Source organism: Cavia porcellus, unplaced genomic scaffold, assembly GCF_034190915.1.
Source record: "Cavia porcellus strain 051 isolate PalLab524CR breed Dunkin Hartley unplaced genomic scaffold, mCavPor4.1 scaffold_1, whole genome shotgun sequence".
NCBI classification, from domain to species: domain Eukaryota; kingdom Metazoa; phylum Chordata; class Mammalia; order Rodentia; family Caviidae; genus Cavia; species Cavia porcellus.
Window position 1 is genome coordinate 121,398,459 of NW_026947484.1, and position 12,517 is coordinate 121,410,975.

Genomic DNA, 12,517 nt, shown 5'->3' on the forward strand with positions numbered 1-12,517 from the left:
ATTATCTCGATTTGAAGCCCTGTATTACTCTCACCATCTTGTTTTTGACTGATATTCCCCTATTCTGTTTTGCTGGATAGCATCAGGTTCAAAAGTTTAGGCATCAACTGTGAAGATAATGAGATTCATTATAACGCCCATTCTCGTTGACTTTTATCTACTTTTGAAGACCTACAATGTCTCCAATGTTTTGGTTTTGTCGGTTTTTTTCTTTACTGTTTTGTTCAATTGTATTATAACTAATGATATAGGCAATTCTATTAGAGATAGCGGGAGGCATTATGGTAACCATTGTTGATCACATTGTATTATGTTTTTACATTATCTATTATGTCCACTCTTTTGACTTGACCGATTCTGTTCCGTTATGTCACATTTGGTTTTACTCTCTTCCAAAAAAGCAATAAGAACCGTGGGAGCAATGAAACCCAAAATGTGTAATAGTCATTGTACAAAAGAGAGGAAAAGAAAGTGCTCTAAACTATATAACTGCATGTATATTTAAGTGTATAAGATAGAAAATGATATCACAGAGTTTTATTGGATCATTGAACAGAACTGTTTGCAGTATCACTGTTGGAATGTCCACTCTACAAGCTTTAATTTTGTGACTTGAACAATTATTTCTAAGATGGCAATATGTAATTCATTAACTAGTGATTTCTTACTGTTCATTTTTTTCTGTAAATCTGTATAACTTGTACCCTTTTACTGTTTTTTTTCTTTTCTCCTTAAATAAAATTAAAAAAAAAAAAAGGCTATTTACAGGAATAATAGCTGAAAATTTCCCAAACATGAGAATGGAAACTGGAATACAGATAAATGAAGCATGTAAAACTACATATAATAACCAACATCCCAGAAATCCAACTTAAGTATAGACTATTAAAAGCTGTTATAGACAAGAGACAGATCACCTATAAAGGAAAACCTATCAGAATTACAGCAGACTTCTCAACACAAACAATTAAGTCAACAAGAGCATGGAGTGAAGTATTTAGATCCTAAAGGAAAATGACTTCCAACCCAGATTGATGTACCCTGAAAAACCGTCCTTCAAAATGGATGGAGAAATAAGATACTTCAATAACAAAGAACAGCTAAGGAACTTCATGCCCACAAAACCAACCCTGCAAAGAATACTGAAATACTTTCTAAATAGACATAGGAAAAAACCACTAAACAAGGCAAACAATTAAGCAGAGTGGAAAGGTAAGGAAACTCAGACTGAAAGTCAAAGGATGGAAAACAATACTTCATGCAACAGGAACCCTCCCCAAAAAGCAGAGGTAGCACTGTTTGCAGACAATGTGAACTTCAAACCAAGAATGATTATAAGAGATATAGAAGGTCACTAATACTAGTTAGAGGAAAACTTCAAGGGGAAGAGATAACAATCTTAAATATCTATGCACCAAATTCAGGAGCACCCAGCTATACAAAACAAATATTAACAGAAATGAAAGATCAAATAAGCAATAACACAATTATAACAGAAGACCTTAACATGTCATTGACACAAAGGGACAGATCACCTAGACAGAAAATCAGCAAAGAAATACCAGAACTGATCACATCTGTGAACAAATGGACTTGGTGGACATATACAGAGTGTTCCACTCAACAATATCAGAATATACATTCTTCTCAGCAGTACATATAACATTCTCTAAATTAGACCATATACTAGCTCATAGAACATGCTTACGTAAATGCAAAAGAATTGAAATTATTAGATCAAAGTGCCATGAAACTAGAAATTAATGATAAAAGAAACTGCAAAACCCCACAAACACATGGAAATTGAATAATACACTCCTGAGCAACCAGCGGGTCACAGAAGAAATTAAACTATCTACAGGCAAATGAAAATACAAATACAACTTATTGGAACCTGTGGGATGCAATGAAAGCAGTCCTCAGAGGAAGATTTATTGCAGTAAATTCCCATATCAGGAAAACAGAGTGAACACAAATAAACCACCTGATGCTACACCTCAAACATCTAAAAAAAGAAGAGCAAGTCAAGCCCAAAGGCAAAAGAAGGGAGGAAATTATAAAGATCAGAGCAGAAATCAATGCAATAGAGGTTAAGAAACAATACAAAGAATCAATGAAACAAAGAGTTGGTTCTTCGAAAAAATAAATAAAATTGATAAGCCCCTAGCTAACCTTATTTAAAAAAAGGAAAGAAAAACTCAAATTCATGCAAAAAGGAGTGAAAAGGGTGAAATCAATACAGATTTTCTGTGGAAATACAGAAGATCATCAATACCTGTTTTGAAAACCTCTACTCTCATAGGCTTGATAACACAGAAGAAATGGGCAGATTCCTAGAAACATACGAATTACCAGAGCTGGATCAAGATGTAAAACTGCTGAATAACCCAATTTCAATTAACAATATTGAAAATGTAATTAAATCCTTACCAACAAAGAAAAGCCCAGGTCCAGACAGATTCACTGCGAAATTCTACAAGAAATACAAAGAAGACTTACTGCCTACACTCCTCAAACTCTTCCATGAAATTGAAAGGGAAGCAATTCTCTCTAACTCATTCCTGGAAGCAAGTATTACTCTAGTCCCAAAACCAGAGAAAGATCCAACCAAAAACTAGAACTGTAGGCCAATCTCCCTAATGAACATAGATGCAAAAATTCTCATTAACATATTGGCAAACAGAATGCAGCAAACCATCAAGAAGATTATACACCATGACCAAGTGGGATTCATTCCAGAAATGCAGGGATGGGTCAACATACACAAATCAATAAATGTAATCTACCATATCAATAGAGCCAAAAATAAGAACCACAGGATCATTTCTATAGAAGCAGAAAAAGCTTTTGATAAGGTCCAACACTTCTTCATGATAAGAACCTTACAGAGAATTGGAATAGGTGGTCTTTACCTCAATATGATAAAAGCCATCTATGACAAACCAACAGCCAGCATCATATTAAATAGCCAACAACTGAAAATCCTTTACCCTAAAATCAGGAACAAGACAAAGATGTCCATTATTACCACTCCTACTCAATATAGTGCTGGAACTAGTAGCCAGAGCAATTAGACAAGAGAGAGAAATAAAAGGAGTAAGGATAGGAAAAGAAGAAACTAAATTATCATTACTTGCAGATGACATGATACTCTACATAGAAGACCCCCAAAACTCCACTGAAAGACTCCTAGGTATAATAACTAAATTTAGTAAGGTAGCTGGATCAAAGTCAACACTCAAAAATCAATAGCATTCCTATACAAAAAAACAAAATCACTGAAAGAGAAATAAGAGAAGCCACATCCTTCACAATAGCATCCAAAAAAAAAAAAAAAAAAAAAAAAAGAAATACTTAGGAATCAATCTAACAAAAGAAGTAAAAGATCTATTCAGGGAAAATTATAATACCTTGAGAAAAGAAATCGAAGAGGCTCTCACAAAATGGAAAGACATCCCTTGTTCATGGATAGGAAGAACAAATATTGCAAAAATGGCTGTTCCCCCAAAATTATTATACAGATTTAATGCAATTCCAATCAAAATACCACTAGCATACCCCAAAGATCTAGAGAAATCATTCCTAAAATTCATCTGGAACCAGAAGAGACCTAGAATGGCAATGGTAATTGTAAGCAGCAAAGGTAAGGCAAGAGGCATCACAATCCCTTGACTTGAAGTTATACCACAAAGCTACTGTAATAAAATCAGCATGGTACTGGAATAAAAACAGACCTGAAGATCAATGGAATACAAGATACAACTATAACTACAAACATACTCAGCCACCTTATCTTTGACAAAGGGTCCAAACACATTCATTGGTAGAAGGATAGCCTCTTTAATATATGATAATGGAAAAATTGGCCTTCCATATGCCAAAAACTAAAACTACACCCATGTCTATCACCATGTACTAAACTAAAGTCAAAATGGATCAAAGATTTAAATATTAAAATAGAAACACTAAATCTGCTGGAAGACAAAGTAGGTAGAAATCTTGAAGACATAGGTGTTGGTAGAGAATTCATGAACCAATCAAACTGCATGGGAAATAATTCCCAGAATCAATAACTGGGATCATATCTTATTAAAAAGTTTTTACATGTCAAAAAAAATCTCCAGCATAGTGAAAAGAAAACTCACAAATTGGGAAAAAAGGTTAATCAACTGTCCCTCAGACAAAGGTCTTCTGTCTAGAACATATAAAGGATTAAAAAAAAGTGAGACCCCCAAAATTCAAAGACCCAATCCAAAAATGGGCATCTGACATGAATACACAGTTCTCAGATGAAGAAACACAAATGGCAAATAAACACATGAAAAAATGTTCAGCATCATTGAACATTAGAGAAATGCAAATTAAAACCACACTGAGATTCCATCTCACTCCAGAAAGAATGGCCAAGATAAAGAAAACTACCAACAACAAATGCTGGAGAAGCTTTGAGGAAAAAGGAACTCTCCTGCACTGTTGGTGGCAGCGCAGACTGGTGCAACCACTGTGTAGGTCAGGCTGGAGGTCCCTCAAAAAGCTGGGATTGGAAGTCCCATTTTACCCAGCTGTTCCACTTCTAGGCATATTCCCAGAAGAATTGAAAATATCACATCACAGTGACACATGTGCACCCATATTTATAGCAGCACAATTTGTAATAGTCAGGTCTTGGAAATAACCTAAATGCCCATCAACTGAGGAAGGGATCAAAAAGATGTGGCATTTTTATACAATATAGTATTACTCAGCAATAAAGGATGATCACACTGAGATATTTATAAATAAATGGATGCAACTTGAGACCATACTCATAAGTGAAATAAACTCACATGTGTAAATAGCACATCGTCTCCCTCGTCTAAGAAATAGTAAGAGTACATAAGATAAAAAATCTTTAATAAATACAGTGAAAAGATAAAAATCTGCTCAAAGGAAAAAAAATATCTCAGGGAAAAGGAGGAAAAAGAAAAAGGAGGGGAAAAGAAAAAATATCTAAAATTAAATAAACACTTAGGATAGCTAAGATGATTGTGCTACAAATTCTACAAGTTCTTAGAACAAAACAGTTAACATTCATAGGACTGGAACAATTGTGCATGTTAGTGTATGGTGATCTGAGGAACTCCTGAAGATCATTATATAAAATAACAACCCTAGTTATGTTCCTACCATCTTGTTTTGAAGGCCTATATGGTCATTGTTTTGGCCTCTTTGCTATTGTTACTTATTTGTCTTTGTTTCGTGCTTTTGTAGTAATCTGTTTTGTTTTGTTTTATTTTTCCCTCTAATACAGAAAGGATAGGTATACATGTAGAGGTTTATATATGCATAGAACTTCTTCTGAACAGTTTAAAAGAATTGATTATATTATTTGCATGATCAAATGCATAGGTACCTTGAAGAAAAAGAGATATTATGGTATCCATTTCTGATTTCCTACGATGCTGTGAAAACCAGTAATGTTATTATTCTTTGTTTAGAGTGGTTTTAGTCTGTTTTGTTTTGTTTAATTTCAACATACATGAAGGTATGGACAGCTATTTTGAAGAGAACTAGAGACATTATGGCAGCCATTGTTGATTTCCCTACTGTCTGGGTTTGAAGGCCTATCATACCTTCATCACTTTGTTCTGATCAGTTTAAAACTAGTTTGTCTTGTATGAATTTATTGTGTATGAAGGTATGCACAACTATTTAGAAGAAAACAAGAGACATTATGGTAGCTACTGTAGATCTCCTGTTGTCTTGCTTTGAAATCTATGTCATATTGTTTTCTCCTGATCTGCTTTGTTCTGTTTTGTTCTTAGTTTTACCTTCTCTAAAATAATTTTAAAAAGAAGACAAGGGAGAACATTTTTTGTTTTTGTTTTTTTGAGATAGTCTCACTATGTAGTTCAGGCTGGACTTGAATTTGCCATGTACCCCAGGGTGGCCTCAAACTCAGTTATACTGCGGCCTCAGCCTCCGAAGTGGGATTACAGGTGTACCCCATTACTCCTGCAAACAAAACAAAACTCTTGTTTTTTTTAACTGAATCATTCAACAAATATTTATGAGCACCTATGTGCCAGGCACTTGGGATTATAGATGGAACAAAATGGACATAATCTTACCTCTGTGGAAAAGCAGATACAAGACAAAGACAAGGAAAAGGTGACTAACACAGTATTACAACAGAAAAAAAAACATGTCAAGGAAATCCAAGGGAAGAGAACCTAGAAACTTATGTTGAAGTAAAACCTGAAGGAGAAGTGGGAGGAACCCAGGAGCAGAGCCACATTGCATACATGGCCTTAGGAAACAAGGCAAGAGTCTTCAAAACAAAGGAAATACATACGCAAAGGTCTGGCAACTGAGTCACGACAGGTAGGTGACGATGTTTCATTTACTCAAGTTGTTTAATATAATTCCAGTCTACTTTGGTGTGGAACAAAGTGTGGCAGTATCAGTCAGATTTGAGACAAACAAGTTTATAATACAGAATGATGCCTGAGCAATTGGAAAAGCACAGATCATAAATATTCTCAGTTTCAGACATTTTTGTTGAAGGCAGTCTTCACCAAGAAAATGACATTACCCAGCGTGAGTCTCACTTGGTAAGATTGCCCTGGCTATGTGATAGAGAAAGGCACAAATCTGAGGCAGAGGGCCCAGTTAGGAAAGATCAGGATTTTGCAATTGAGAGCAGAGTGGAGGATGGTGCTTAGATTCTTCAGAGAAAGTTACAGGCTACAATCAAGAGAAACAGGTTTTCAGGTTCAGTTTTGGAGCCCAGAGGGCTGGCGTGTCTTTAAGGCTTCACAGATAACGTGCAGGAATGGCTGACAGTTGACTTTTCCAAGCTCCCTTGCAATAGCACCGAGTGGCACTAGGCTATGTAACCCTACTCTAGCCAGCAAATCAGCTTGATTCACCTCTTTTTCTCTCCTACTTTGACTATTTAGTAAGAAGCTATCATGCCTATAATCCCAGCACTTGGGAGGTTGAGGCAAGAGGATCATCTCAAGTCTGTGAGGCTAGTCTGGGCTCTGTAGAGTTCAAGGCTAGCCTGAACTGCGTGGTGAAACACTGTCTCAGAAGAAAAGAAAAAAGAAGCAGCAGCTGTCCTAGCCCTTTTCTGGTCAGGAGGGAAAGGTCAAGTGAAGTCTCTGCCTGATGATAATGTGCCACTCTATCAATGCCAGCTGTCATCAAATTTAGGGATGCTCCATCCACAGATACTTAACTTCTTATTTATTGGTTAGATTTTTATTTTTGCAGCTGAAAAACACCTTCACATGCAAGTGAAGATTCCTCAGGCAGTATGATATAGTGGGTCTGGAACAGACCTAGGTGGAAGCTTGGGGAACTTTAGGGCTGTTAACTACATTCAAAGTGGATGAGACAACTCAGAAAGTGGGAAAAGTGCAGAGGACATCACTTAATGACAAGTATATGTTTTGCGAAATGTATCCTTAGGTGGCTTTATCTGTGCCAGCCTCTAATACGCAGACCAAACCCAACGGCATAGCCTACCACATCTTAGGCTATGTGGTACAGGCTATTGCTCCTGGGTACAGACCTATACACCAAGTTAATGTGCTGAACACTGCAGACAACCATAACACACAGTGGCACTTGTGTAGCCACACATCTTAACACAAACGGTAGAGTAAAAATGTTACAGGATAGGAATTTTTCAGCTCCATTATAATTTATATGTTATGGTTGACTGAAATGTCCCTATGGATGGAGCACATGGCTGTTTTGGAAAGTTGTATAGGGAGTGGAGATTCCTCAAAAAATTAAAACTAGAGGTTCTAACCCAGATATTCTCCCATCTTGGTAGCTTCCCAAAAGGATTAAAAGCATCACACCACAGACATATGTGCACACTCATGTTTATAGTGGCACAGATTGTAATAGCCAAATCTTAGAAACAGTCCAAATGCCCATAAATTGATGAATGGATAAAGAAGATGTGTTTTTTTTTTAAATACAATGGAGTATTACATAAAGAAGAATAAGCTGGAGATGTTTCTAGCTAAATAGATCACTTGGAGACCATAATCTTAAGTGCAATAAATTGGACATATATGTTCAAATATAGCATGGTTTCTCTGGTGTGAGAAACCACAAGTGCAAATAAGGACCAAAATGTGTAATAGGTATTGTGAAATAAGCAGAAAATGTTCAAATGAGAAGCAGAATAAGGGAGGGGGTGGATAATGGAGAGAAGGGACAAGAAAAAAAAATAGAAGGCAAAAATGGAAACAAAGCTTTCATAAATAAAGAAGAGGGATTGAAGGGAAGGGAGGGGAATGGGAAAAAAAGAACAAGACATATCACATATAGGTACAAACTCCCTATGACGAATGTTATCATTGTGTATATTGTATATCTAAAATGTACCTACAAAATAAAAAGTAAAAAAACAAACAAAAAAAAGTTGTGTAGGGAAAGAGGCCAAAGATATAGGAAGAAGAATACTAGGCAGCCAGTGTCAGGATAGCCTACAGAAGGGTAGCCAATACCCAGTACAGTGCTACTGACAGCTCTCTTTTGGTTTCCTCCTACCGATCCCCCACAAACCTCGAGCTAATCAGTATTCCTTCTGTCTGACCTTAAATCCCCCATAGATGTCCCTACTATAGCTTGTGCTCTTGTCCCATTATACCACTGCTTCCGCCTATTGCTGCCGCTCTTTTCTCTGGTTTCACTGAAAGATTGCAGTCTCTGGGCAGGAAGGGATGGCGCCTATCTGTGTGATATTTGCATCCCTAGTATCTGATTCACAGCAGGCTTTTGAAGTTTTTGGGACTTGGAGCTGACTACTGCAAGAACATCTAGAGAAACGGAGGCGAGGGGCTGTGATGAAAAAGAAGATGCGCAAAGAAACGTTACTCCTGGAATGTGTTTGCTCTTGGTGTTAAAAGACTGTAAAAAAGGGGCGGCGGGGGGACTGCAGGTGAAATGGGGAGAGGGGGTGGGTGATAAAGTGTTCAAATACTACGAGGTATGACATGGGAACAAAAAGTGATGTTAACTAGATGTGTGGTGTATTCCTGAAATCCCAGCAATGGGAGGCAGAAGAAGGAAGGTTGCTGCGAGTTTGAGGCCAGTTTGAGCTAATGTAGTAGTGAGTTAAAGGCCAACCTGGAAAACAGAGAAACCTTGTCCCTCAAAACAGGTGAAGTTCAAACTCGCAGTGCCTCTGGGTAAGAAGGTACCGTGATACGCTCTTTGCTTGACCTGTCTTTTCGAAAAGGTAAACGAGATCAGAACTCTTATTACAAGTACCTGGTGCACCTTGGATGCTCAGGAAATACCGAGTGAGCGAATACACCTTTGTTTCCTCAGCCTTCATCACCACGTGTGGCATCTGGAAGGTGCTTAGTGAAAGGCCCACAAGTGAAGGGCCAGTTGATCTCGGGATATACACAGAGAAGGGGACGACCGAGTCACTGCAGAAGGAAATGTGCCAGGGAAGGGAAAGTAGGGTTTCCAGCCGGGTGTCCTCGCCAGCTTCTCGGCCGGCGGCAACGCATCAGTGCACCTCTCCATCATGCCTTGCTAGGCGTTCGCAGAAGAAAGCAAGACGCCGCTCCTACACAACTCTGAACACAGCGCTCCTCGCATCTCAAGTCCATCCCGACCTGCTTACCAGCCGCCCAGCACTCCGGCCCCACGTCCTCAGGACTCTCGCTGCAGCCATTTTCCTCCGGAAATTACAGCAGCACCGCAGCTGGACGAGACCTCAGCGCAGAACAGCGATCCGGGCGGGGACTGACGCGCCTCTTTGGGGGCCAATGCGGAGCACAGGAGCGCGCCGCCCACCCCGCAGCCAATCAGCGAGCGGGACGGGACGCGGCCGGCTGGGACGGGGCGGGGCAACCCGGTTGGGGAAGGGCGCCCGCGAGCCAAGGCGGGGTGGAGCGGGATAGTTGGGATCCAATTTCTGGGGGCACGGTTGGCCCTCGGTACCTATGCACCAACCCAGGTCTTTTTAGTTCACTTAATGGGGGTGGGCGTGGGGGTGGGGGTGGGGTGGGGTGGGGGTAGGAAGGAATAGAGAGTTAAGAGAAATAAGAATAAGAGTACAGGAATAGGAATAAGAGTACAGAGAAAGGTCACTCACTTGGAGACATGAGGGGTAAGGAGGAAAACATCGTTCTCGGAGTTGTACAGTAACTACCGTGATTACAGAAAAGTGGAACGTTCTTATACTTTGTGGCAAGGCTCTGCACCATTACTTGTTTCAGAGCTGGGAGTTTATTGAGTGCAGAATAAATGGTCTCTTCCCACAAAATTTGGTACAATTAGCCAGTGACAACCTCGGACCACATTTCCTACCCCTTAACTTTTGGTTCATTAGATTTCTTTAATGGTTATAGTACAAACAGGGCTGTTACTTCTCCCTCTTTTATTTTAATTTTTAGTCTTACAAAAGCTCAACAGTCTCCATAAGTCTGATTACAATTTGTTTAAATCACGATCCAGCTAACCACCATCAATTTTTTTTTTTTTTCTTCAAGAGAACAGCTTAACATTCAGGACGTATGTGTTATGGAAACGACCTGCTGCTTTTAGTCAGATTTTATACTAAAAAATCGAGATCAAAAAAGCCTATTTGAAAAACTTTTCATTTCCACAGTAAGGAAGGACAAGGCAAAGTTGGAGAGGAAGGGAGCTACAGATCTTTCTCACATGGGAAAGGGAGCAAGAGATGGAGGGAGAGGAGGAGAGGAAGGGAAGGAGATGAAAAAAGAAATTAAAATGTGTACATCTACTAACTCCCCGCAAGGAATGTAATCATTATGTAATGTAACCTTAATGGTCCAGCTATTGCTCAAACCTGCAGCACACCGTAGCATCACCCACATGGTGCTGGTTTTACAGACACGCAGAATGCAAGAGTTGGGTCAGGGAGGCTTGTGTTCAGGTTTCAGAAGACTTAAGCAGCAGGACAATGTGTCTCTGAGAAAGTAACGCATGAAACTGAGAGTGAAGCCACAAGTGCTGAGGAGACTTGAGAATGTGACACAAACCAGGAAGAGACAGTGTCTCACTATGTTGTCCTGGCTGACCTTGATCTTTTGGGCTCAAGTGACCATCCCACCTCAGCCCCCTGAGTCATTGGGATTAATGACATTATATTTTCTTTTTTGTCTATTTTCCTCCTACAGCTACACTGGAAATTATACAATTATTTTAGTAATCCCCCTTGAAACTTTGCTTTGCATGCTTATCTTAGTCTTAAATTATCTTAACTCTCAAGAGAAAACTCAGAAATCCTTTTTTTTTTTTTTTTTTTTTTTTTTTTTTGTCTTTTTTCTATTTATCGGTACCGCGGATCGAACTCACGACTGCCTGCTTGCAAGGCAGGCGCTTATGCCGTTGAGCTAAATCCCCAGCCCCTAACTTAGAAATCTTTAACTTTTGTCACCTACCTCTTACATACTTTTGTTATTTGGTGTTATGTATCCTTTGTTTAGGTTCATTTACATGTTTACAACCTCTTAGTTCATCATTTTTTCTTGTTTTAGATTTTATTTCTAGGCTGCTTTTTATTCTGCAAAGCATAAGTCCTTTTAAAAATATATGTAGATGTTAAATTCAGTTTCTATACATGTGAAAATTTTGTTTTCTGTACTTCACTGTCATTCTTGACAGATAATTCTTCCTGATATCTAATTCTAAGTTAATGGTTATTGTCAGTTATGCATGATTTTGAAAATACTGTATAAATCCACTGTTTTTCTGACTTCCATGTTCAGTTGAAGAATCTGATATCAGAAACCATTTGTTTCTTTGTAGATAATTGAAGAGCCAGGATTTAGCCCAACTCTGTCACTTGTTCCTTCAGCTTAGAATGTCACTTCAATTCTCAAGACATTGTTTTCTTATTGGCCAAAAAGACAAGAACATCAAGTCCACGGTTTTAACGTAGCATTATACAATACTGATTACGACCTACCCTCTTGGCTAGTCTTTATATCATATTGCCTGTTTGTTCCCCTCTTGCTACCCACTGGAAGTAGGTGGAAAGCAGGGAAAGAGTCAGAGCCAGGAATTCATGAGAGCCAGAAATTAAAAAGGGCAAGCCAGGCTTGCCCTCTCAGAGGTAAAGTGCTTGTCTAGCATGTGCAATGCCCTGGGTCCAATAACCAGCTGCAAAATAAATAAATAGACAGGCCTTCTTCAGAGGAGATTTTCTTTAATATAAATCTAAAATGTGAGATATAGTTTTTGTATTTCAACCCTACTGACACTGCCTTACTTCTGTTTCTCATCATCTTCAGCCTAGACAGTTGCATCACTGGCATTTCTCCCTTCAGGCTCTCTGGCTTCTATTCACCATTCTCATGCTGCCAAAGTCATAACTCTAAAATATAAACAGGATTACCTCACGGCTTAGAATCTTACACCAAGTCGTAGATTGGTTTAAGTACATAGTCTGTGTTCCCAGAACAGTCTGTCAGAAAAGTTCTAAGATAAAAAGACACGGTGTTTACACCAGACTATTCAGGTTCCTTTCACA

At 38.7% G+C, this 12,517-nt stretch overlaps 1 protein-coding gene across 1 annotated transcript in view; it reads right to left on the minus strand.

Annotated features, from left to right (window-relative positions):
- Dbt (dihydrolipoamide branched chain transacylase E2) overlaps positions 1–9,773 on the minus strand; it is a 47,179-nt gene extending 37,406 nt beyond the window's left edge. Inside the window, exon 1 of the mRNA XM_003478963.5 lies at positions 9,641–9,773. Coding sequence (XP_003479011.2) covers positions 9,641–9,691 — 51 coding nt within the window. The 5' untranslated portion in view covers positions 9,692–9,773. The remainder of the gene's footprint in view (positions 1–9,640) is intronic.
- Between the last annotated feature and the right edge of the window lie 2,744 nt (positions 9,774–12,517).